The sequence below is a fragment of the Megalobrama amblycephala genome, linkage group LG9 (genome assembly GCF_018812025.1).
Source record: "Megalobrama amblycephala isolate DHTTF-2021 linkage group LG9, ASM1881202v1, whole genome shotgun sequence".
In the NCBI taxonomy this organism is placed as follows: Eukaryota; Metazoa; Chordata; class Actinopteri; order Cypriniformes; family Xenocyprididae; genus Megalobrama; species Megalobrama amblycephala.
The window spans coordinates 18,242,029-18,269,993 of record NC_063052.1 but is presented as its reverse complement, the minus strand read 5'-3'; the positions used below and the strand labels follow the sequence as shown (position 1 = coordinate 18,269,993).

Sequence of the window (27,965 nt, the reverse complement as noted above, 5' to 3'; positions counted from 1 at the left end):
GAAAAATAATTTTTTACAGGATCTGAGTGCAGTGAACTGTAATACACTGTAAGTGTTGCAGTGAGATATAATTGGATGAGTGCGTGTGTATCCGCACTTGATACATAAGAGGATGATGGGGTGTGTGTGTGTGTACTTGTGTGTTTTGGGGAACAGTGTAAAGGGATGATGTTGTGCGTGGGCAGGCCTGTATTGATTTTGAGGATGATGTTGTGATGTGTGGATAATTTAGAGAGCTGTAATTAGATAAAGTTGTGTGTCCAATAGCAATAATGGGATAGAAGTGTGTTTTGGTTCACAGGGCACTCACATGTCTATTTTTGAAAGTGTTATAAGTGATGTTATTTGCATATGAGAGGTGTGTGGTGTATTGATGGATGGCAGATGCAGCAAGAAGAGGGACGTGTGTGTGTGTGTGTGTGTGTGTGTGTGTGTGGGATCCTGGTACACCCTACATTATGGGGAAAAATGTCCCCATTTTTTGGTCCCCATGAGGAAAACCTCTTATAAATCATACAAAATGGTGCTTTTTGAAAATGTAAAAAAGTTTTCTGAGGTATGTGTTTAGGGGTATGGTTATGGGATAGAATATACAATTTGTGCAGTATAAATATCATTATGTCTATGGAAAGTCCCCATAAAACATGAAAACCCAATGTGTGTGTGAGAGGGGGGAGGGAATGTTAAAGAGTGGATTAGTGTCAGTGCAGTGGTGTTAGTGGTCAGAGGATCTAAACAAAAGAGCGAGAGAGAGAGAGAGAGAGAGAGAGAGAGAGAGAGAGAGAGAGAGAGAGAGTTTGTATAATGGAGTATTTTTAACATTATTTTATTAAATATTTATTTAAATATATTTAATATTACTTAAATATATACTATTAAATATTTACAAAACTATTTATTTATTTTTACTACAAAAAAAAAAAAAAATACCACTATTACTAGCATTTATTTATTTCAGAGAAGGAGTTTGTACAGTGGAGTATTTAATATGTATTTACTATTTATTAATTCATAACATTTAATAATAATTAATAATTTTTAGTATTTAATATTTTTTATTTACTTATTAAATGTTAATTTAAATACATTAATATTTATTTGATTTAGTAGCGTTTATTTATTAATTCATTCTTCATTAATACCTTTTATTTATTATTACAGTTAATACCACATTACAGGTGCTAGTATGTCTACTGATATCTTATTTTGAACTTTGGCTTTTCTTTTCCTGATTGTTGATTTTTTTTTTTTTTTTTTGTCATTCACTGACGTCCTGATAAACTCAGCGTTGGTGTTGTTGTCTGCTGTTCAGAGAGGGTTCAGGACTTCAGCGTGTCTAATGTGTCTCTGTCTCAGTTCAGTGTGTTTGTTTCTGTCATTGTTGTCTCAGTAAATCTATGCCGTCACACCCCCGGCCCCTCCTTCCTCCACCCCGCAGATTAATAGCGGCCGTACAAAAGCATTGTAACACAAATGCATGTAGACAGGCCTCATACTGGCGGTGGACAGGATATTAGTGGAGTGACAGGGTCTGTAGAAAGGATGACGTTGATTTGGAGGAGATATTGGATGGCCTGCAGGAAAAATAGGCGTGTGTTTGTTTGCTGTTATGGCAGACAGGCCAAATTATGTCACTGGAAGCTTCCAGACATCCACACACCCTGCTCACCTGTTCCTTCAGGCCAGGAAAATGAGATGGGTTCTGTAGAATCATACCTCTTTCCACAGACACAGCGCTGAATACAAGACAGTTCTAGGTTGTAAAATGGGCTCTGCACCTGCTGGTCTCAAATCAGGAGCTGACGCAAAACAAAACCAGATCACTCCCATCATTATCAACTAAGTTATTCATATTGCAAGCACCCGATGCACCCTATACTATTTTAGTTACACAAAGGCTGCATCCGAAATCTCATATTTGCCTACTATATATAGTAGGTGAAAATATAGTAGTCAACAATTGAAGTGAATCAAAATCTTTCATCAAAGTTGTCCTAAAACCTTCTTCTTAGGACAACTTAGTTCTTATGACAACTTTGATGAACTTTTTTGATACACTTCAAATGTTTACTACTCTACATAAAACAGTAGGCAAATAATACCCCAGATGACCTACTTCTTCCGTTGACATTCTGAAATGCACATACAATTTACTATCCCATGAGGCCACGGGAGAGGAATTGTGAATGGCAGTGAAGCGAGGCAAATAGTGCTGGTAGGTTACAAAACAATGTCGACATGATGAATGTTTTACGTACAGAATACATTCATGCACTCATTCTACGTAGAACATACTTTTTTAATGGTCACAAATGACTTAAAATTATTTAAAAGAAGTACCTCAGAAAGTGTGCGATTCTTACCCTGATTACACATTAATTTACATAACACTTTATGCAATACAAATTGTTTCAAAGCAGCATCACATTAATAAACAGGAAAATAACAGAGTTAATGTTGTAAAAGTCATAAATTATGAAATGAAATTCAATTTTAGCTGTAAAGCAAAATTGCTAAAATTAGATAAAAATGTGCTAAATTTAGTTCAGTGATTCAATTCAGTTCAGTTCAATAACTGTCAATTTTGCAAAGTTTATCATTTATGAATCTTGATCAATTCAGCTATAATCAGCTCTACAGAAGACTATAGTGCCATTATTCAGCTCAAGTTAGTTCAATGTTGATTCAATTCAGTTCAAGTTGCAAAGTTATTGTAATTATCCAGCTCAATTCAGTTCAAATTTCATCCTCACCCAATAATGTCAGTGCAGTTAAAGGGTTAGTTCACCCAAAAGTGAAAATTCTGTCATTATTTACTCACCCTCATGTCGTTCCACACCCATAAGACCTTTGTTCATCTTCGGAACACAAATTAAGATATTTTTGATGAAATCTGAGAGCTCTCTGACATAGACAGCAATTTAATTACCACTGTCAAGATCCAGAAAGGTACTAAAGAAGACATTAATAAAATTGTCCACATGACTACAGTGGTTCAACCTTAATTTTATGAAGTGATGAGAATACTTTTTGTGTGCAAAAACAAAACAAAAATAGTGACTTTATTTAACAGTCTCTTCCCTGACAGTCTCCTACGCAGTTTATGTAGTGAATGCAGTGCAGCGCTTCCGTGTTTACGTCAATTACTCATTATTTGCCGGCTTCTGCGTCAGCATCACACGCATGTGTCATGCTACTCACGTGTTCTCACAGCGTCTGCCAATACTGAGCCGGCGTTCTGACGGAGAACCTGGAAGCGCTGAATGTAAACAGCGTAAGAGAATGACACAGGAGAGAAGAAATTGTTGAATAAAGTCTAGGGCTGCCCCCTAATATTTGACTAACCATTAGTTGATTAGAAGAGGCTTGGTCGAGCAAGATTTTATTAGTTGGTTAGTCGCAGAAAAATCTCCACTACTGTGGAGATGATGAGTCAGCATCGTTGTGCAGCCCAAAACAGAAAACAATAAATAAAATGTTTAGACAGTCGCCTTTTTTCACGACACACTCATAATCATTACTTTTGCCGGTGCGCTGTGGAAAGCTTTATGCTTAGGCTTGAGCACTGATTAGGCTATGTTTTATATAGGCAATTAAAAGCTGGTTATTGTGATTTATGACTTATTAATGTAAACATGTGATTAGTCGACTAATGGCTTAATTGAACGACTACTAGTCAAATAGAAAAATCTTTAGTCGGGGGCAGCCCTAATAAAGTCATTCTTTTTGTTTTGTTTTTGCGCACAAAAATTATTCTCGTAGCTTCATAAAATTAAGGTTGAACCACTGTAGTCACGTGGACTATTTTAACGGTGTCTTTAACCCTTTCAAATGTGAGTTTAAAATATTCTAGTTGACCCTCAGAGTGAGTTTTTTAAGGCGACCCTTATTTTAGAACATTTGCCCTTATTGTTTCCATGCTTGTCACGTAACACACCACAGCCACAATACCACTGTATGGCAGATGTATCGCTATTATTTTGCTTTTCCTTTTTTATTTAAAACATTCACACACTTGCTTACCATGTCATCAACTATCTGATATTCCGATTCCGAGTTTTGTAATTTAAAAACCTTTATAAATGATCTTTATCTTGATCTATAACGCAAGATGGGTGCCGCCATCTTAGTTTGCGCCTGAGTCCTGTCAGTCGGATTTATGGCATTTCTCCCGAAATGCATGCAATTAAGTGGCTGGTGAACTGGAAGAATAATAGAATAAACTTTATAGTTACTTAGGCCCACTATGTTTGTCTGATATAAATAAATGTTGGCAAATTATATTTGAAGGGATTGTTATTGCTGCTTCCACTGATGTCTAACATCAGTGTGTATTTTACAAACTCTAAATGTATTGTTTTACTGGTGCTTATGTGCATTTAAATGTCTAAAACGTTAAAAAAATGTTATGTGGCTAAAAAACACTGCTTAGTTGTACAAGCGCTGCTGAGCGCATCCGTCTCACAGCCAAAGCGGGAAAGCACAGTTTGAATCTGGCAGTTATGTGACATGACTGAATGTTCTAAATCCCATATGTGGGACCGTACTCTCAGGGGCACAGAAATAAAAATCCCATATGTGGGACCAAACCACTCAAGGTTAATACCTTTCTGGACCTTGACAGTGGTAAATAAATTGCTGTTTGTGGAGGAGTCAGAGAGCTCTCAGAAACAGAAACCAGCATGTACTGTTTGTTTGTGGGCACTGGGCAGGTTGCTGTACTGTATGTATTATCATTTGGCTTTCAGGTCAGTGGAAACATGGGCCGGATCTAAAAGAGTTTTTCAGATCCCCCAGCAGAGCACCATGTGTGTGTATTGGCATTAGAGTCAGTATCTACTCTTGTACAGATGAGAGGAGGGAAGATTTGTGAGAATCTTTGTTTGGCAAAGTAGAAAGGCACTGCAAGACACACTCTTTGTAGTAAAACATCTTGTTTTTGAGCAGCTGGATGGTTGAGTCCTAGTTGAGCAGGTGGTGGGTGTGTAGTTTAGTTGTTGATGGCTTTAAGTAGATAAATTGAGAAGTTCAGAAGTTCACTTCCTGTTTGGGTTCATTTTAGAATGGGAGGTGTAACAATTTGCTTTTGGCAGTCACAGACACGTGCACTCTCCTAATAAGAAGTATCTTATTGTGCAGTCAGTACATATGTATTTATTTATTGAAGAGACTGAGGAAAAATACACACTTGTCTTTTTGTACATTCCTTTTTTTCCCTATAAAACCTGACCCTTACACAAACCCTTAACCTGATTCACACTCATTTTAATGACAAGTTCCTTATGTCATTATGTTGATTTCTTTAGAATAAAGTAAAATAAAAGATCCAGTGAGGTCAAATGCATCTTGGTGCCAGGTTAGTTGATTAAACACTCACTCAAACAAACAGCCGTTCTGCATGAATGGCACAGTCTTCTTTAGTCCACTGTGTTTGCTGTCTGTCCTCAAGAGACTGCCAGTGCTTAAACTTGAACCCTCATAATGAGGCTTTGTAATTATTTTACTAATGAATGGGAAAGAATGATGACTGAATGGCAGACATGTATGTGTGTGTGTGTGTGTGCGTGTGTGCGTGTGTGTGTTCTCAAAAGGGAACTATTTGAGTCTGTTTATTTACTTGTCTGTGTGCTGTGCTTCATTAATTGTTATCACTGTTAGCAAAAAATAAAATAAAAATAGGCTTTTTTATAATGTGGTGCATGCAATGAGTCAAAGACCCAAATTTCAATGCAATACTACACCAGAGGGAGGGGGATAGAGAACAAAGGAGAGAGTTGCGTGGTCCAGACAGAGGATGGAAGGGATTGTGTATAGTTGGGAATCGGTGAGGGGAATAACATCCTTGAGTCGTTTTTAAGGTTGCTTGCGCTGGAAGAGCACTCAGGCAGTTCAGTCCGAATCTGTATGGGACAGCAGAACAGCGAGAGTGCTTGTTTGGTTAGATCATGTTTTTTGTAGTCTCAGCGATTCTCCTTTGATGTAATTCAGGTGCAGCTGGTTTCCAGCAGCTGTATGACCCGCTTGTGGTTAACCAGGGCTACTCTGACAGGTACAGAGGACACAGCAGCACGATATTTACTCTGAGATCTTTGAATAATATTACCAGTGTTACACGGAGTTTGGCCGCATACCGATTACATTACTTGCCCACCACGACACCGCCCCCACTGATTTAGTTTTTTTTTTTTTAGAGAAATAAAAAAACATTTAGTTCAGTTGGAAAACGGATGCAACAATTTTAAACTGGAAGTGTTTGCTCTGCTCCATATACAGCACGAGCTGCAGAGTCGCAACAGTGCAGCAGGAGTCAGATTTCTACGGTGGCCGAGAGAGCTCAATGCACTGCAACTGAAGAAAACACATGCAAAAAAACAGCAAATAAAGAAAACATCTTCATCAGTTTGACAACATATGTGCTGCAAATACTCACAGTTCAACCAAATACAGAAACGCACTGCAGATACTGTACAGTACATACGATCAGGATGTTAAAATAAACAAAAAAACCCCGTACCTTTCAAGTTATCGACAACACCACTGATGGATAGACATTGAACAATAAGCATGTCCCAGCCAGGTTTGCCGCTTGTTGGGGTCCCCGCCTTGAAACATTTCCATTGTGGTCTGTGCTATTTGCAGCACACGTGTTGTCCAACTGATGAAGATGTTTCTTAATGTGCTGTTTTTTTCTATTTGCATGTGTTTTCTTCAGTTGCAGCGTGTTGAGCTCTCTCGGCCACTGTAGATTTCACTTATTACATGACGAGTAGGAGAGATAACTGACAGGACGATTTAGTGTGCATCAGATCCTGAGCGTCATTGACAAATATCTTATCTTGTAAAATGTGCGGTCAGTACCATCGCTCCTTATACATAGAGTACACATAATCACAAATTCAAAAGTGTAAGTAAAAGATGAACTTGCATTCAAAAGCGATTTCAATACCCCACATATTGATAGCAGCTCCATGATGGCCAAAAATTATAGGCCTATTTTGGCAAGCAGGGCGGGGCCGCGAACCATGGGAACAGAGCGAGGCCTAGGGCTGGACGATTATGGCCTAAAATCAAAACCTCGATTAATTGAACATTTTACCTCGATTACGATTAATGAACGATTATTTTGTTTCTGGTTTTTTTTTTGTTTTTTTGTTTTTTTTTGCCCTCATAGTTCACTGACAAGGTTTGTACTGTAAATATGATTGACTATTAAAGGTGGGATATTTTTTCCTATTGAAAGAGCGATCTGACATTATAGCTCACTTTCAGCAGTTATTTTTATCTATGGTTCATAACATTTCTTACAGATTTCTACTCATTGTAAATCAGATAAAGATAAATTAGCACAGTACCAGTACGAGTGATTCCGTGTGTGAGTTAGTTATACCGTCACTCTATTAATTGTGAAGCTGTGGGTAGTAAATAGTTCCTTCAAAAGTAGAAAAATATATGCTATAATAAGTTTTGACTTTCTAAGCTACTTTAGTGATGAATCACAGGACAGCGCTGACAACTAGTTTCTGTGTTCCTCTCAGTGTGCGCGATCTTCACGTTTTGCGCAGCTACTGTTTGTATGAATGTTCGTGTCACAATGCAGCTGCGCGAGCACGGTAGCTCGATATATTAATATACATCCGATCGTCTAATCGCTTGAATGTCCATAAAACAAATACAACTGACAAAGTTTAGTATAGACGCAAGGCTCACCGCTCGCGTGCCATCACTATGTGTTGAACCGGCATTCACCTCTGTGTTGCTTTTATGCCACTGACTGGACGGGGCAGAGTCATGTGGCTACACACGCGGTAGTATGTTTTTAAGGGGGAAGTATTAACAGGACTAAAAAAACAAAATAACCGTCATGGGAAAATTACGTCGGTTAGAGGTTCTGAATTTCGGTTTCGATTACTTTTCGATTAATCGTCCAGCCCTAGCGAGGCCGGTGGCACGATTGCTAATAAGTGTCACCTGCACGCCACAAAGGTCTCGAGACTCATGGAGGAGCTCCAGAAGGATAAAAGGAGGAGTGATGACAGTGAAGGATGAGAGAGGACCAGGCCAGGGACATTTCTGTTGGTGTTTTGTTTTAGAGGTAAATGTAATCCTACATGACATTGTTTACTACGAAGTTGTTTTATTGACATCTTTCCACCATTGAAACACTGATTGAGCAATTACACGAAATATGTTTCAGTTAGTTGTACTGTATTTTTCTACTAGGGGTGTGCACAAATAGTCGAATATTCGACCTGTAATTAATATTCGAAAAATAAAAATACTATTCGAATTTTACTATGTTGCTTTGCTGGCCGTAAAGAAGTTCATTTTATTTGATCGTCATGAAAATGAAATCTAAACACCCGTCGAATGAGGAAAGACAGCTGTCTATTAACTTACTGCATTCACGACAGGTAAGTGCAGCTGTAACCCGAATGAGCCGATAAGAACTTATCTGATAGCAAAATGATTTTGAGACGTATGCTTTCTTTAAGTTTCATCGAGGAAGATATATTTACTAACAGAAATCACAAAGTGCTGCTGTTAGAAACTTAGCTTAGCATACCGTTATGTATTTTCGTTATCTTTGTTTCTGCAATGTCTGTTGCGGCTCGTTTTCTCACCCGAGCATGTGGATATTATTATTTTTCTCAACATGAACATGTGAAACAATATGAAAACGATAACCATACCATATAACGTTACTGACTCGAGTGTATTATTTTTACATTTACATTTACATTTTATGCATTTGGCAGATTATTATGAACGTTATTATGAACGTTTTGTACGATAACTGGCGCTGTCTGCTTTTAAGCGTTTTTCCCGTTCACGCTGCTTGAGCTTAAATGTTTTTGTTCTTTATATAGTATTTTTTGTTTGCACATACTGTTTAATGCTTTGAACTAAAAGAAAAGCTTAAGATATAACGTAAGCTTGTTGTGCATATTGCCTAATCGTAAGCTTGTTCAGAAATGGTTACAAAATCTTGATGAATTTTAAAAAAATAACGTCCTTCTCGTTTAACCTCATTTAAATAAACAAATATTCGAATATTCATTTTTTACGAGCCCAAATATTCGAATACAATATTTTGGAAAAATGTCCATCCCTACTTTCTACATACCTTCAGATGTTCATTCATGTCCATTCTGTAACTAGTATTAAAGAGGAAGAGATGATACGCTCTGCCGCTTTAACTGAGGCGCCTGTATTAGTCGCGGCACATTAAAGAGCACCAAAACATCATTTTTTGTTTGAATTTTGTGATAAAATGGGCAGAATTTGAAAGATGACACTTTGTTTCTTATCGAAAGTAACAAAACATGGAGCTTATTGTGGTTATTGGTGGTTAATGGTGGTTAGGCTACAACACTGTATTTGTCGTGTACACATTAGACACGTACCGAAAATTTGCGGGACGAATATGTTTACCTACTGTTACACCCTTAATTACTATTTAATAAAATGCCAAGAAAGAAAAATTAGTTTTGTGAGGTAAGGTAAAGTGAGGTCATCCTCAACAACGGGCCAAGGCTGGGCCGGGGGGCATTCGGTGGTGTATTTTTTTTTTTCAGTTCTGTTTTGAATATTGTTACACCCCTAACATGTACCAAGCTTTATGCCAACTGTCATGTTTCAGTAGACTAATGTTTGTAAATGCACATGTGATATGTAACCTTTTGGATGTTAAAGAACAAAAAGCTGACATTTGAATGCCACAGAACCATTCCTCAAATCCGGCCCTGAATGGCCATTGTTCTGCACACTTTGCGTTCCCCTTTGAGTTCTTTTGCAAAATTTTTGCATTTGTTAGAAAAACTTTGCTTTCACTCACCAAAATGTTAGCGTTCCCTTGAGAAACTTTGCATAATGAAACTGAGTTTTTCCTCCCATCGCATATTATTTCCATCTCTGGCAACACAAAAGTTTTGCAAGTGAACACAAAAGCATTGAGTTTTTTTCTCAATCACCATTTCCTCTTTGGGGCTTTGTAGTGCAACAGTATGGAAGAGAATGCAATTACGCTGCTAAATTAAAAGTTTAAATTAGTACTTATTAAAGCTAACACAAAACTTAGACAGTTCTAGATAAACAAGTCAACTAATGAGCTGAACTAACCTGTAACATCTGTGTTACATACTAAAGTATAATTCTTGACCCATGTTTGGGCCAAACTTAAGCCTTGTCACTGTGTGAAATGTTTGAGTGCACGCTGACACAGTCGACCTCAATGAATCCACTGTTGCCTGGGCAACGCAGGTCAAGCTGCTTCAGGTTTTGTAACAGCTTCCTTAGACCAACTACCCTTTAAGCTTTAGTGTGTAAATCTTCTGTGATGTCATTAGGTCTGGGGACGGCTGGATGACGTAACACCTTCATTGACTAAAATGGTTCATGTGCACACATTGGATTAGATTTAAAGGTGCCCTAGAACTTTTTTAAAAGAAGATGTAATATAAGTCTAAGGTGTCCCCTGAATGTGTCTGTGAAGTTTCAGCTCAAAATACCCCATAGATGTTTTTTAATTCATTTTTTTAACTGCCTATTTTGGGGCATCATTATAAATGAGCCGATTCAGGGCTACTGGCCCTTTAATTCTCATGCACCACGCCCACGGAGCTCGCGCTTGCCTTGAACAGTGCATAAACAAAGTTTACACAGCTAATATAACCCTCAAATGGATCTTTACAAAGTGTTCGTCATGCATGCGGCATTCATGCGTCGGATTATGTGAGTATTGTATACTGTTATATTGTTTACATTTGATTCTGAATGAATTTGAGGCTGTGCTCCGTGGCTAACGGCTAATGCTACACTGTTGGAGAGATTTATAAAGAATGAAGTTGTGTTTATGCATTATACAGACTGCAAGTGTTTAATAATGAAAATAGCGACGGCTCTGTTGTCTCCGTGAATACAGTAAGAAACGATGGTAACTTTAACCACATTTAACAGTACATTTGCAACATGCTAACGAAACATTTAGAAAGACAATTTACAAATATCACTAAAAATATCATGATATCATGGATCATGTCAGTTATTATTGCTCCATCTGCCATTTTTCGCTATTGTTCTTGCTTGCTTACCTAGTTTGTTGATTCACCTGTGCAGATCCAGACGTTACTGGCTGCCCTTGTCTAATGCCTTTCATAATGTTGGGATCATGGGCTGGCATAATGCAAATATTGGGGCGTACACCCCGACTGTTACGTAACAGTCAGTGTTATGTTGAGATTCGCCTGTACTTCGGAGGTATTTTAAACAAATAAGATTTATATAAGAAAGAGGAAACAATGGAGTTTGAGACTCACTGTATGTCATTTCCATGTACTGAACTCTTGTCATTTGACTATGCCAAGATAAATTCAATTTTTCATTCGAGGGCACCTTTAACACTGAAATGTGTGATCTTGTCATAATTGGATATGGCTTCACTGATCATTTCAAAATAGACGGATGCATTTTAAAAGAGCACTTTGTCATGTGTTTGCTGTGTATGTGTGTGAAAGAGCACGAGAGATCCAATCAGTTGTTATTTTGTTTATTCACACTCTTCAGGGTTCAGTGGCGATGTATAGAGAGCTGTAGTTGTGTAGCAGTTCTGAGCTTGTCTGAAAAAATCGATTCACTTCAGGCATTGTGATTCTTTCTTAAACGATTCTGCATAATTCACAACAATTTCGAATAAAATTTACGTTTTTTCTAAAACATAATTAAAATTAAATTTCATAAGTTTAATAAGTAAATAAATAAAATTAATCATTTTAAATTATTATTAATGGGATAGTTCACCCAAAGATGAAAAGTTTCTAATCATTTATTCCTCATTTACTCTTTTGTGCCAAACCTGTATGATTTTTCTTTCTTCTGTGCAGCACAAAACAAGAAATTCTGAAGACATAAAATTACATGCATTTCAAGCTTTTAGGCTTCAACATAACACACAGCATCGCAAAGTATCATAACAGTAGTCCATACACCAAAATATGCTATATTACAGTTTTAGTTAACTAATAGCTTTGTTGCTTTGAAAGAACAGTGTTCATCGATAATCTTTATGTCCACTGGGCTACTAACTGCCCTGACTGAATTATTGAATTGGTTCTCATGAACATCATTCAGACTGGTTTTGTGAAGAGGATCAACTGATACTTTGAGTTGCTCATTACTCGGACATCAATATGTCTCTGATGAACTGTCATGAACATGCCAAGGAAAGAATCTAATTAACCATATGGGCAATTGGGCACATGGCCATGTGGCATCATGTCCTGAAGAGGCACCAACACAGGCTCTTAAGCTGGGTGCACACTGTACGATTTTGGCCATGATTTGGCCGTCTGAGACAAATTTTGCAAGTCCTAAAATATTCCTCTGATCCTAGGCCAATATCTGTAGTCTTTGATTACTAGTTTGACATGTTCACTGACAGATTGCAACCGTTGATGATAATGATAATTTTTACCTCTAATGAAATTCTACCAGTGTCAGAGGTTTTGGAGCACAGTCCTGCAGTGTGGCTTCTCCTACGACATCTGTCAAATCAAAAATCAGTAAGGGCACAGAACCTGATAACACAATCAGTGCGACGACAACAACAAACCACCACTTGTTCCACACACATCATCATTTTTTTTTTTTTTTTTTTTTTTTTTTTTTACATTTTTCTTTTCAAGACAAGCCATGATCAGAATTAATGCTAGAAATCTCCACAATTTCACAGAAAATGTCACAGATTGATGTGACATGCATGCAACTGTTTTTAACAAATCATGGCTGTCGTACAGTCTGACATTTAAAGACTGAGATCCTACAGTGTGACATGACTCATAGTGGGGATCATGTTCGTACAGTCTGACAAGCAACAATCGTAAAAGACTATTATAAATTGTATAGCATGAACCCGGATTTTGAAATGTTTACAACGTATTGACCAAAAATGTAACCATTATTTTTATAGTATTGTGTTTGCACATTCCTCATCATTAAAAATCTCCCCCTTTTTTCACCTTTAAGCCGGCACACATTTAACGACTAGCTGTGCTCAACATACAAGTGATTGTTTCCTGCGACTGAAGCCGATTTAAATACTTACACATGGAATTTGAACACCGACTACAATCGCAGACTGAACGCAACTGGCTCTGACTGGACGCATTTGAGCGCGATCAGTCATAAGTATCAATTTACATTCATAATCAGCCTTACAATCGTTAAGTGCGTGTGCGGCTTTAGAGATAGTGTGGATTTAATTTACTCTAAAGGGATAGTTCACATAAAAATTATCCCATGATTTACTCACCCTCAAGCCATCCTGGGTGTATATGACTATCTTCTTTCAGACGAACACAATCTGAGGTATATTTAATGGTTATTAAAGACCTTCTGAAGCAAATCGGTGTGTTTGTGTAAGACAAATGTCCTTATTTAAAACTTTATAAAGTAAAATAACGAGCTTCCAGTGTGACAGCCATATGCATTCGATGTACGTCCAAAAGGTGTTAACTTCCACGGCGGAGTACACAATGGTATGACGTACTACGCGCTAGGATGGTTTGAAGGTGAGTAAATCATGGGATAATTTTTGGGTGAACTATCCCTTTAAGGGCACTGACTTTGGTCTGCGCATTTACTTCCTATCACATGCACTGGCTTTGTGGCCAAGAGCGCAAGTCTGGGTATTGGGACAAGCCCATACTGTGAAAATCCATTGAAAATAGTATACTATCCGGACACTTTTAAAGTACTATTTTCAAGCTCTAATCTTAATCTCTCATTATATTTAAGATGAAAATGATGTGAATTTGTATGCAAAATAAAATAAAATGCTGTAAATTAGATACTGAAACTTCTCTTCCTCCAGTGACTGCCATGACGACAGACGAGGCGGAGAGCGTTCATAAGAAACAGGTGTGTGAGCAGCAGCAGGAAGAAGAGGACCCCACTGCACAGGAGCCAGGCCCCACCGATACAGCTCAGGACAGTCCCTCCGGCACCTCGCTGCCCCCTGGGGGATCGGAGGAGGAACAGCAGCTAAAGCCGCGGCAGCGCACCTCCGCTGGCCGTGGCCTCTCCCGCCTCTTCTCCTCCTTCCTGAAGCGCCGCTCGCAGTGCTCGGAGGGTGAGGGGGTAGAGACGGAGAGGGCCCGAGAGAAGGATAGCCAGGAAGAACCCAAAGCTCCTATAGCGGATCCCGAGCCAGAACTGCGCATAGAGGGCGATGTTGCTCTAGACCAGCACTCAATCAGCAGTGCTGAAAACCAGGTGAGAAAAATAATATTTTTTTGAAGATTTTTGCCATAGAGAGATATTGGAAAAATAGTATGAATAGTATGCTAGTATGCAGTTTTTATTGACATCAAAATGTACCATTTGCACCATCTAAAAATTAATTTTTATTTTCAGTTGCCAAGTTTGGTGCAACACTACATAAAAAATTCATAAAAGTGGTCCATATGACTAAATTCCAAGCTCTTTGAAGAAACAGTATGTAAATTTTTTTCTTTTATATATAATAACAGTAATGCTTTTAGTAATTGCCTTTTGTGGTTCATTTTTGGCCATAAGACTTTTTGTAAGAATTTTTTTTTTTTTTTTAGCAAAAAGTCAGAGTAACGCTTATCCTACTGGTGTGTGGGCTTAACCGACATGTCAGATATGACCTCAGGGTGACAACTGTTTGTTCAAAATGTTTGCATGTAACAAGGGATGTCTATCCAAAGGCTAACTGGACTGTGGAGCTTCACACATCTCACATTCACACGTTTGTGTTACAGTCAAAGGTTGCGTGTTAAAACCTTCTCTCTGCAGCTCTCATCTGTTCCAGCAGCACTAAAAGCTTTTTGAGAGGCTGTTCATACTGAACAGGCACTGCTAACTACTGTCAACATGCCTCAGCTCTTTCCTCACTGCTAGCTTTTTATTATTAATTCTGCTCTCTTTTCTCTTGAATAGAGACATTAAACCAAGTGATATGGTCACAAAGCTTTTTAAGACATCATTTGCTATTTTTGCAAAATTGTAAATTTGCACTTTAAGGGATAGTTCACCCAAATTAAATTAAAATTATCCCATGATTTACTCACCATCAAGCCATCCCAGGTGTATATAAAACTTCTTTCAGACGAACACAATAGAAGTTACATTATAACATTTCCCAGCTCTTCCAAGCTTTTTAATGCAGTGAATGGTGCTCCTGATTTTGAAGTCCAAAAAAGTGAATCCATCCATCATAAAAGATATCCACACACCTCCAGGGGGTTAATAACGACCTTCTGAAGCGAAGCGAAGCGAAGCGAAGCGAAGGGTTTTTGTAAGACCAATATCTATATGTAAATCTTTATAAACTAAAATAACTAGCTTCCGACAGATGGCCTACGCAAATAGATTGACGCCAAAAGAGTATCCTCTTACCTGATGCATGACGCTAGAGAATAAAGCAAAAAAAAAACAGCGGTCATGAATTAAAGTCTAATACGAGAAATTTGAAAAAGAAATACATTTTGATTGAAGAAAAGAGGAGCTTGAGTTTGTTGCCCAGCACTATTTGTTTGAACCACGAGAGACATCTAAGCTTACAATACTGTTATAAAATATGGATATATTTCTTACAAAAACCCATCTCTTCACTTCAGAAGGTTTTTATTAACCCCCTGGAGCCATGTGGATATCTTTTATGATGGATGGATGTACTTTTTTTAGACTTCAAAATCAGCAGCGCCATTCACTACCATTATAAAGCTTAGAAGAGCAAGGATATATTTTTAAAATAACTCTGATTGTGTCCGTCTGAAAGAAGATAGTCATATACACCTAGGATGGCTTGAGTGTGAGTAAATCATGGGAGAATCCCTTATCCCTTTATAGTCTTTTAAAGTCCTTTAAGTAGCTTTAACGGTTCTATGCATCATTTGTTGATTGGATGTGGGACTTGCACACAAAAGTTGAGGAAAAAAAGGATTTTAGTTTATGTTTGTTTAAACAAAAACATCTTTCTGGGGGGAAAAAAGTTTATTGTTTAGAATGCCAGACCAGTTAAATGCTGTCTGTTGAAAAACTCATTGTCTAGACGTTGTTGATTGTGAATTAATTTAAATTTTGGTTTTTAATATGTTTAATTCTGTCTTCCTCCAGCAAATTGTAGCAGATCAGAAAGAAGACGCCGAGCTGGAGTCAGGCAAGGGAGAAAAGGGGGAGAAGGGGGAGATGAAGGAGAAGAAGGACAAGAAGGAAAAAAAGGAGAAAAAGGAGAAAGCAGACAAGGAAAAGTCAGAAAAGAAGGAGAAGCTAGAGAAAAAAGAGAAAGTGGAGAAGAAAGAGAAGAAAGAGAAGGAGAAAAAAGAGAAGAAGGAGAAGAAAAATGAGGACAAGGCCAAAGGAGAGGAGGGAGAGAAAGACAAGGAGCGTGAGAAGGAAAAAGAGAAAGTGGAGGAAGAACCAAAGCCGGAAGACACAGGTGCGGCAGAAACAGAAGTAAAAGAGGAAGGAGAAAAAGAAGAAGAGAAAGAGGAAGAGAACGCAGTGGAGGGGGAGGAGGAGGAGGAGGGGAAGAAGCAGAAAGCATCTCGCCGCCCCAGGATCATGCACTGCAAAGTCAAGTTGCTGGATGACACCCTCTTCGAGTGTGAGCTGGAAGTAAGCGACATACACACACAAAGCAGACAACCGCCGCTTTTAATGCTTATCGAGTGTAGTGTATCATTTTCTAGTCCCAGGAGAGTGACTCTGAAACTCAAGCATTGCTCAAAGGCTTTTACTTCCTTTGCTAATTGACTCTCAAACTACCAAGAGACTGTTTCTGCTGATGTGACACTTTGGCCTGCTTTTGTTGCCATCGTACTGTGTGACTTAAAAACCGACTGAGCTGACTCGAAGTCTACCGTCTACAGAGAAAGCATTCTATGGGAAACAGAACATCTTTATTAGAAGCAACTTGACCCGCTAGTCTCGCTTTACATTCACAGCTATTTCTGACATTAGCATGTAGCCCGCTAAGCTAACAATTACATTTTATGACCCACACAAGAGTCTCTATCAAAATCGAATCTACCCTATATTTAACGTTGTAACTTGAATGTGTTGAGGCTTCCGGTCTCATGCCCTTCCAGTTATATTAGCTATAGAAAAAATATCCGTTATGCTGCTTGATATTGCAAACTGTTACTTGTTATCATATTATTTTAATTTATTACCATAATAAATACCATAGCGCAAATTATTTTACCATTTACAGCATTATGTTTTTATTCCAGTTATTTACCTATTACCTATGAATCGAAGTCTCCACACATTCAAAGAAAATAGGTTACTTCCACATTGAAAAATAAGGTGCATCCAAAGTCATCTATTTATGTAGAACATACACTGTGTGCTTCAAAAATAGCAAGCGAAACAGTCAGCATAATGTTTCAAACTGAAATGTGCTACATCGTTGTCACATGACTTCCTCTCTTTGCATGTGATCTATTTATCTTGTAAAAATGTCTTAACCTTTGGCAGTCCCATAATAGTAATTAATAATAATAAAAAAAAAACATAAGTTGCTATATAAGGACTACAGTTGTTATCTGCTTAAAATACTAAAATAGTAATGTTCCAAACAGGGGCTTTTATGTTTTAACTACGTCTCTTTGTTTCCAGAAACATGCCAAAGGCCAGGAACTGTTTGCAAAGGTGTGTGACCACTTGAACCTGTTAGAGAAGGACTATTACGGTCTGGCCATATGGGAGACGCCAACTATAAAGGTACCTCAATCTGTTAGCACTCACTCACACTATTATAATGTTCACAGATATTTTTTTCTTGACAAAGCATGTTTTCTTCAGGTTTGAGTAGGGATGCACCGATACCAATACCAAGCTCATGTAGGCTACTTGTACTCGTACTTGTAAAAATACCCCCGATACCTCATGTGATGTAACTGACAGAATTTTCCGTGCACAGAGGCACCGACGGCAGCAGCAGAAAAATGTCAGCCTCAGGGGTGTGGAAATACTTCAAAATTAATGATGACAACCCACACATTGCAAACTGCATGTGAAGGCGGGGTAGGCGGAATCGCGCTGAATGACACAGACCAGAAGCACTCTCTCTCTTTCTTGCGCGCCAATCTCAGTTCTCTCAGACAGCACGTGATCAGTTCTCCTTGCACCTGAATGGTCAAATGAACACATACTGTAGTTGTCAAAATGTTCATCGTGTGGAGTATCTCATGTAAATACAGTTGGTTATGGCTTAAGTGGACGTAAACAGATGGTTGAAAACAGGATATATGTAAGAGTATATTACATCCATGAATTCGGTCTTAAAGGATAGTAGCCTAATTAAAGGTGCCATCGAACGTTTTTTTACAAGATGTAATATAAGTCTAAGGTGTCCCCTGAATGTGTCTGTGAAGTTTCAGCTCAAAATACCCCATAGATTATTTTAATTAATTTTTTTAACTGCCTATTTTGGGGCATAATTAGAAATGTGCCAATTCATGTTGCGGCCCCTTTAAATGTGGTACAGAGGATGTTTTGTTTTATACATTTTTGCAATATTACTTGAAACTGTCTTTACTAACTGATAAAAGACTATTTATTAGGTGCACTGAAAGGAATATTATTAATATACATCATCTGTGCACGAGGTAGGGCCTTAAAAACATCAGCCAATCATTTACGCGATCATCGCGTAAACGATTGGCCCTCTGGCTTGTCAATCACTGCCATTGCGAGAGGCGTGCGTGGATTGGCCCTCTGGCTTGTCAATCACTGCCATGACGTTCCTTGTGAGAGATAGTAACTTTCCACACTCCGCATGCAATGTTTTTGTCAGGAGACAGGAGTAACAACTGCAGATTATGAGTTACCTGCGGTGAGTCCGACATAATGAATCCACTAAGTGTGTGCGCGGCTTAACGATTGTAAGGCCGATTATGAATGTAAATTGATACTTATGACTGATCGCGCTCAAACGCGTCCAGTCAGAGCCAGTTTGCGTTCAGTCTGTGATTACAGTCGGTGTTCAAATTCCATGTGAAAGAATATAAATCTGCTTCAGGAGCAGGAAACAATCGCTGTATGTTGAGCACAGTCAGAATGTTTTAGCTAGTCATTAAATGTGTGCCCGGCTTAATAACACAGCGAATGCCGGTGGTAAACAAACACTCGTGCACGAGTTTTGGGAGGCGTTCACTTGAAATGAGCTGTGAAGGAGGGGGGTTGTTCTTCCGCATGCGCTCATTTCAAAAACTCAGTCGACGAAAACATCCTCTGTACCACCTTTAAATGCTCACGCTCCCCACCCATGGAGCTTGCGCTTGCCTTAAACAGTGTTTACACTTACTTAAACAAAGTTTACACTGCTAATATAACCCACAAAATGGATCTTTACAAAGTGTTCGTCATGCATACTGCATGCATGCGTCGGATTATGTGAGTATTGTATTTATTTGGATGTTTACATTTGATTCTGAATGAATTTGAGGCTGTGATCTGTGGCTAACGGCTAATGCTACACTGTTGGAAAGATTTATAAAGAATGAAGTTGTGTTTATGAATTATACAGACTGCAAGTGTTTAATAATGAAAATAGCGACGGCTCTTGTCTCCGTGAATACAAGAAGAAACAATGATAACTTTAACCACATTTAACAGTACATTAGCAACATGCTAACGAAACATTTAGAAAGACAGTTTACAAATATCACTAAAAATATCATGTTATCATGGATCATGTCAGTTATTATTGCTACATCTGCCATTTTTCGCTATTGTTCTTGCTTGCTTACCTAGTCTGATGATTCAGCTGTGCACATCCAGACGTCCTGCCCTTGTTTAATGCTTTGAACATGAGCTGGCATATGAAAATATTGGGGGCGTACATCCTGACTGTTACGTAACAGTCGGTGTTATGTTGAGATTCGCCTGTTCTTCAGAGGTCTTTTAAACAAATGAGATTTATATAAGAAGGAGGAAACAATGGTGTTTGAGACTCACTGTATGTCATTTCCATGTACTGAACTCTTGTTATTTAACTATGCCAATATAAATTCAATTTTTAATTCTAGGGCACCTTTAAATATTTGTCTGTCATTAATGTTAATAAAACAACAAAAGATGTTAAATAAATGTATATAATATATATTGTGAAATAAAATTTATATTGCCCACTCATCCTGTATTCCAAATTTAATACTTTTTTCATTGGAATAATAATAAAGAAGCTGTCCTACATTCATAAGTCTCACTGTGTTGTGCTTGGAAAACTGCCACATCAAACAAGAAAAAAAGGAAATTAATAAATGTACAGTATATAGGCATTGGTATTGGTGAGTACCAGAAAAAAAGTATCGGTACTCATACTCAGTCCTTAAAAAATGGTATCGGTGCATCCCTAGTTTGGAGTGTTAATTTTTTTTTTTTTTTTTATGATGGCTGTTTTGTTTAATGTCTTAAAACTAGATTTGCTTTTTTAAAGCAAAGTTAGAGTTTTTAAAGCAGCCTGATCAAACCAAGGACCATAACGTCTATGTTACATATGTAACCCTCATTCCCTGAAGGAGGGAATGCAGATGTCACATATATAGCAACTTATGTTCCGACAAGACGTTGAATGTGACCAACTGAAAGGGAACTATAACTTTAAAGTTTTTATAATCAATCTATTTCTATCAGAATAAATAAGTCCACAGCTATAACAGTAACTATAAAGAGGAACAATATCATCTGAATCACTTAAAGAAAATGATGAACTTTAAAAAAATTGACCAGCCAATCATAATCCATCCAACTTTAAAGAATTTAAAGTGGCAAATGACCCAAATGCAGAACATGCTTACATGCTTGTGACAGTCTGGGCACTAATATAGTTATAGTTATTGGTGTAAACAGGCCTTTAGTCAAAGCTCCCTTTTTCTTTCAGACATGGCTGGACTTTACCAAGGAGATCAGACGGCAAGTACAAGGTGAGTAGCATCATGCTGTTCAGCTCTTTGACATGTAATATTTATTGGTATATTTTTCGGTTGTTCCTATTTTAAATCATTTTTGCATGTATCTAGGCTCCAACTATGATTTCACTTTCAATGTGAAGTTTTACCCACCTGATCCTGCCCAGCTATCAGAAGACATCACAAGGTGAACAGCACTTTCTTTATTCTATATAAAATGTGCAGACTAACCACTCACACATCTCTTTGCAGCTCTGGCTAGACGATTTGACCTTTTCATTGACCTTTGCATTCACCCATCCATTTTTCTTTCTCTCCTTAACGTTTCCCGTCCCTGATGTCTAGGATTATAGCCATATAAATAAAATCAGTTTGGCGACATGGCTTAGTGTGATTATCAAATCACAAAGGCTGTGATCTAATAAAATATATTCGCTGCGGGTTTCAGAGTGAAGCACTGCATTGTGTTCACTTACTGTAAACCAAGCTGCTTTGAGACGTTGAAGCTCCGTACCATGAGCTGCACGTGTGTAAATGAACACAGTGCCACACGTCACTCTGAAACACACAGCGCATATATATTTATTTGTCAGCAATCCGCCAAAATAAAGCTTGTGGTTTAATGTTTAAAATTGAAATACGATGTAAATATTAGTACTGTCATTTTTCAGTTGTATTATAAAAATAATTTTTTTTTTTACTTTTTTTTATTGTACAATATATTTTTATTTTGTTTAATATTTTATTTAATAATAATCACAATAAAATTATAATAGTTATCATTTTATATTCATATTAAATGGGTCAGAAACAGTGGAAATGTAGCCTATGAAAGACATTTGAGTTGGTTCTTGTAATGAGTATACCCAAGTATGAATGTCGTTCAGCTCTAAAAGGATGGTTCACACTTACAGTCTTCAGAATATAAAAATAATTTTAGCTTTTTTATTATAATTTTTTAATATACAATATGGAACATTGTGCTACAATAGTATAACTTTGCTTAACAGTGTCTAACAATGTATTCAGCAACTGTGACTACATGTATAAGTGCCACAGCAATATATATAAAAATTGTCCATCCGTCCTACCAACCAACCAACTGCTTTATCCTTATTAGAGCTGCAAGATTCTGGAAAAATTGAGAATCGTGATTTCTTTTTTTTTTTTTTTTTCTGAATAGACAACTATACAAAATAACATAGGTTGTTTAGGTTTTGACAAAATGTTAATTGCTGCTCTCTTTTTTTAAATTTTATTTTATTTTAATTTATGTATTTTAATTTTCATTAATTATTTTTTTAATTGTGTTGAATTAATGATGATTCAATGACTCACTGATAAAGACTTAACTTGATTAATTACTGGTTGAATCAGTGTTTTTGAACAAATCTCTTGAATGAATGATTCAATGACAAATACATTTTTAAAAAAATGCCACCTTCTTTTGATTTACTCTACATATTTTGATTGCTACCATAGACATCAGTATTTATATCTGAACTATAAACTTTTATCCCAGTACTTCTATGATAATTTGAATTATTGTAACACAAATAATGATACTGAGTGGTTAAAAAGACTGTTTGTGAAGCTGTTTCATACCTATACATGACAACTGCTCACTCTGGGCGGCAACAAAAGCGGCAACATAGATTTTAATGTTCACTGTGATCATTCTTGTCAAAGGTTTGATAGACAAAGCTGAATCATTCTCATTTAGGAAAAGGATCGCATCTGTGTTTGAATTGAGATTGCGATCTTTTAATAATTAATCATGCAGGCTGTGGGGTGTGGTGTGTGGTGTGCTGAAGCCTATCCCAGGGTCTTGGCCAACAGGCAGATAAACCCTGAATGGATGGCCCCAGTCCATCATAGGTCTTATATATATATATATATATATATATATATATATATATATATATATATATATATATATATATATATATATATATATATAGGGGTGAATTGAATCAGTTCCAGAATAATTACATTCTAAAATTATATCCAATTCCATCCATATAAGTAATTTGTCTCTCTCTATTCCTCTCTCTCGCTTGCTCACTCACTAATTTTAAAATTAATCTCTGATACTTGCCAGATTAAATCATTAATAAAATGGAGAGCCTCCTGCTGTTTTCTACCAAGAGAGCATGCAATTCTCTAGCCAGTTTCATTATCACACTCGTAAATTACAAAACCACTTTCTCCCTGAATAATCACAGCGGCACACTGACGTCACTTTACTGCTGTTGTCATGGTACCAGTTTTGGACTCTTGTGTATTACATTCTGCTACAAAAAACTTGTCACAACTTGTTACATGATAACCTGGCAAATAGTGTCATAATGTCTTTGAGTTGTTGAACTTATATGAAATTATTTGCGCTACGCAGGTACTACTTGTGTTTGCAGCTGCGGAAGGACATCAAGAACGGCCGTCTGCCCTGTTCTTTTGTGACCCTGGCCCTTCTGGGCTCTTACGCCCTGCAGTCTGAGTTAGGCGAATATGACCCAGAGGTTCACGCCAGTGACTATGCCAAGGAACTCCAGCTAATCCCAGGACAGACCAGAGAGCTTGAGGAGAAAGTCATGGAGCTTCACCGCACATACAGGTGATCATAACTGTTTCTTATTGGTGGGGTGATGATTATGATTTATTTACACACATATATACTTAGGATAAATGGATGTTTGGGAAAAATTTGTTTATACGGGGGAAATAAAAGCACATTTACAAGAGGTTAAGATTAAAATATATGTATTTGCTCCTCACGTTCCTTTTGTAAGGTGATGTTATAATCCTGAGTAAAATGAGCTAAGAATTTAGAGTATGTTACACTTTCAAATATACTGTCCAGTTAGCATATCTGTAACAAGTTTTTGTGTGTGTGTGTGTGTGTGTGTGTGTGTGTGTGTGTGTGTGAATTTTCTGCAGATCAATGAGTCCTGCTCAGGCTGATATGATGTTCCTGGAGAATGCCAAAAAACTGGCCATGTATGGGCTTGATCTCCACCAGGCAAAGGTACAGTATATTAACAGAAGGCACTTTCCATGAATGTGATATGAAAAATATGGCTTTAAAATTGAAGAGTTTAGATGCAAAAGCTGCTAAATGCCACCTCCATCAAAAATGAGATACTCTGCACATAGTAAACGTTCATCAAATACTTTCGCTTCAAATCCGCTAAATCCCAGCATCAGCCCATTTAGAAATACTGGTTCATTGGCAGAAACTGCCACTTCCCTTTGTCAGCAAAAGCCTACAGAAGAACCAATCAGAAAATATAAATCGAATCATATGATTAAAAGATAAATGACGGTGTGCATATGAGCCTGCTTTCAATTGCTGAGCTGTTTTGTCCATCGTTACAGTGGCAATGGCAGGATTTCGCGAGTAGCAAGTAAACACAACCGTGTTCCTTTTGCTGCTGTAAAACCTACAGAAATGGATGTTTTACTAAGCCTCTTGTCCAAAGAGGTGGACGTTTTTGCGAAAATGGACTTCAAATTTCAGACAGTCAAATTTGTTAAATACCTATGAATTAACAAAAGTGACATTTTTGAAAATAAGGCATTTCAATAACTGACTAATAACCTTTTCATTACCATTAAAGTGAAATGACTGAACCTAAACATATGAGCCTGTAAAAAATGCTCATTAAAAAAAAAAGATGGACTTTTTTTTTTTTTTGCAATGGAACTGTTTGGTTGTTAACCTTCAGAAAATGTGGTTTATTATACTAAGTATGAGATGATTTATTGTCTTTCCATTTTTGCAGCACTGTTTGAAATCCATGTTTGGTTATTTTCTATCAACAAATTTAAAAAATAAACATCAATATCAAATAATGTTTAACATGATTAACATTTTAAAATAAATTAAATGTAAAATATATGCCAGCTTACTTTGAATGAAGTTGGTTTTGTAGTTATTGATGAACTAAAAACAAAACATTTATTTGGCCTTTTTTTTTTTTTTTTTTACAGTAACTTTGGTTGTTGATTGGATTATAATATTAAGAAATAAATTTATAAGCCTCCATTTACTGCAGTGTGCAGTGACTTAAAATACATTCAATTACATGTATCAGTTAGACAATGTGACTTTCCCCATTATTGATTAAACCACCTGCTTTATGTGAAATCATCAATCTGAGCTGTCATAAAAACATCAGTTAGACTGAAATGCCCTTCGTATCACAGGAGTGCTTGTGATAAAAGCATTGCATGTCCTGCCACTGCTCAGATTTGGTAGCTGAAACCAGGTCAATCTGGTTGCATCAAGCCATGGATTTAAATAAATTATAGAATTTTCTATATTAAAAGTAAAGCAGGGGCGCCTCCTTGTGGTAGAGCTTTGTAAATTGCAAAATACTTGTTTATACACTGGGTTTCAATTGTTTCTCTTTCTGTCAGGATCTGGATGGGGTGGATATAATGTTGGGGGTTTGCTCCAGTGGCCTGATGGTGTATAAGGACAAGTTGAGGATTAATCGATTTCCCTGGCCAAAAGTTCTCAAAGTCTCCTACAAACGCAGCAGTTTCTTCATCAAGATACGGCCATCTGATGTACGTGTACACAGACTTAAAAATACTGAAATATCTTTTCTTTTTTTTCTTTTTTTGGAATGTTAAGAGCTAAGTCTGATATCACCTGTATTGTAAAGATTATCATTAAGACATATTCAATTATTTTTCTCCACAATTTAAAAACATTTTTATATGTCAAAGTGAAACAAAAGTTTATCAAAAATAACATTTAAAGTTACAGCCCACCCAGAAATTAAGGGAGCTTTCATTGCTCACCCTCATTTCATTTCCAAACCATACATCTTCCACTCTGATGTAACTCTCAGATGAAATATGGCTACATTAGACATGCTTTGACTAGTTTGACGTCACAAGATGAGATGAATCAATTGTGTTTGGCATTGTATTGCTCAGACCTGTATGTGCAGTTAGCTTCTGCTGTAATACATTTTCTTTTTAACACTTTTTAAAACATTTTCAGCTGGAACATTACGAAAGCGCCATTGGCTTTAAACTGCCCAACTACAAGGCCGCCAAGAAACTGTGGAAAGTATGTGTGGAGCATCACACATTCTTCAGGTATTAATATCAAACAATTCATCACAGCAGGTATTCACATCTTAGTGACTGTTTGTTTTGATAAATTCATTTGAGTCCGTGTACGTTAACAAGAGATGTAAACTCTTCTGTCCCAGGTTGACGTCCACAGAGGCGGCCACTACTCCCAGGAAGTTCCTGGCTCTGGGATCAAAGTTCCGCTACAGCGGGCGTACTCAGGCTCAGACCCGTCAAGCCAGCTCCATGATTGACAGACCTGCCCCCCATTTCCAGCGCTCTGCCAGTAAGAGGGCATCCCGCAGCTTAGATGGAGGTGTGTTACCATCTATGGAATTATTTTCTCTCGCGTTTTGCCATTTACTTTAGTCAATTCTGATTGCCTATGGGTATAGCAAGTTATATAGAAAATAGGGCAGATGATGGGCAAACTTTGTTGGATTCTGGCCAATCACTGCTAGTCACCTCAGGGAGTTTGACATCACAAGTCTGATACCTGCTGTTGCTCTGCTTGGAATCTCATTTGCTCTTTCAATCTCTCTCCTTCTTTCAACCACTCGCCAGTTCTCTAATATACTTACCTTGGGAAGGTTCAGACTCTTTATGTAAGGTGTTCTGCAAGCATCTGTTTTTATTTGAGCTGTGAGTAGAAGTTATTTGTCTCTGCTGGCTTTACACTGAAGGACAGATAAATTCCACATTCAGGTTGCTCTCTCTGTGTCCACAGCAGACAAACCCACTAACAACCTTATGTTGGACAGCTTTCTCAGTCCTCAAGCATGGGTTTTGACCCCTGCTGGCTATTCTGGGCCAGAAATGTTAAGTCATGTTGTCAGTTGTGTACTGTATATATGAAATGAGTATGAGAGCAAGATTAGTGTAATGTTTTTGCACACTTATTTGCATATTAACTGCAATTAAATGAAATTGTATTATAGTTTAATTTTTAACTTTTTGACGCACCTAAGTACATGTTTATGTGTAATTAGTTGCATTGTCTTTGAAATATGGTTCAAGTGTACTGTTGAATATCCTGTCAAGAATTTATGGTAAACTAAACATGTTCAATCGGTGTTTGTCAGGTCATAAATTGTCTAAGTGACATACTGTAATCTAGTGATTGTCGGCGTTAGTCGGCATCTGTCAGTGTGAATTGGCCTTTAAAGAGATAATTCACCCAAAAAATAAAATTTTGTCATAATTTACTTACTCACAAGTTGTTCTAAACCTGTATGAGTTTCTTTCTTCTGTTGATCACAAAAGAAGGTATTTTAAAGAATGTTGGTAACCAGACAGTTGACAGTAGCCATTGACTTCCATAGTAGGAAAAAAATTCCGTCAACTGTCTGGTTACCAACGTTCTTCAAAATATATTCTTTTATGTTCAACAGAAGAAAGACTAATACAGGTTTGGAACAATGTAAGGATGACAGAATTTTCAATTTTGGGTGAACTATCCCTTTAAGTGGCCCTTTATTTCATTAAATGATTAGTTCACTTTTAAATAAAAATTACCCCAAGCTTTACTCACCCTCAAGCCATCCTAGGTGTATATGACTTGCTTCTTTCTGATGAACACAATCGGAGATATATTAATAAATATCCTGACACATCCAAGCTTTATAATGGCAGTAAGCTGGATCAATGAGAATGAAGCTGAAGAAAGTGCATCCATCCATCCATCCATCCATCCATCCATCCATCCATCCATCCATCATAAACTTACTCTATACGGCTAGTCCAAAACAGAACTGCCGTCACGTCAGTTAAGCTTTTTCCGTAAGTTGAATAGGGAAGGCGGTCTGGTGGAAGCTAGATATTTTACTTCATAACTTGTTAAATATAGATTTTTTTTTTTTTTTTACACAAATGCATCGATTCACTTCAGAAGGCCTTTATTAACCCCCCGGAGCCGTGTGGAGTACGTTTTATGATGGA

The 27,965-nt window shown here is 37.4% G+C and overlaps 1 protein-coding gene across 12 annotated transcripts in view; it reads left to right on the top strand.

Moving 5' to 3' along the window:
* epb41a (erythrocyte membrane protein band 4.1a) overlaps positions 1–27,965 on the top strand; it is a 100,889-nt gene that overhangs the window by 35,561 nt on the left and 37,363 nt on the right. For 10 of the 12 annotated variants that reach the window (XM_048201963.1, XM_048201962.1, XM_048201959.1 and 7 more), the window contains exons 2-11: positions 13,868–14,268; positions 16,138–16,638; positions 17,644–17,748; positions 20,912–20,954; positions 21,051–21,126; positions 23,335–23,553; positions 23,877–23,964; positions 25,359–25,511; positions 25,954–26,051; positions 26,168–26,343. In XM_048201963.1, the coding sequence (XP_048057920.1) occupies positions 13,876–14,268; positions 16,138–16,638; positions 17,644–17,748; positions 20,912–20,954; positions 21,051–21,126; positions 23,335–23,553; positions 23,877–23,964; positions 25,359–25,511; positions 25,954–26,051; positions 26,168–26,343 (1,852 nt within the window). In that variant the 5' untranslated portion in view covers positions 13,868–13,875. The remainder of the gene's footprint in view (positions 1–13,867; positions 14,269–16,137; positions 16,639–17,643; positions 17,749–20,911; positions 20,955–21,050; positions 21,127–23,334; positions 23,554–23,876; positions 23,965–25,358; positions 25,512–25,953; positions 26,052–26,167; positions 26,344–27,965) is intronic. The other 2 variants (XM_048201969.1, XM_048201970.1) reach the window with 1 other exon arrangement.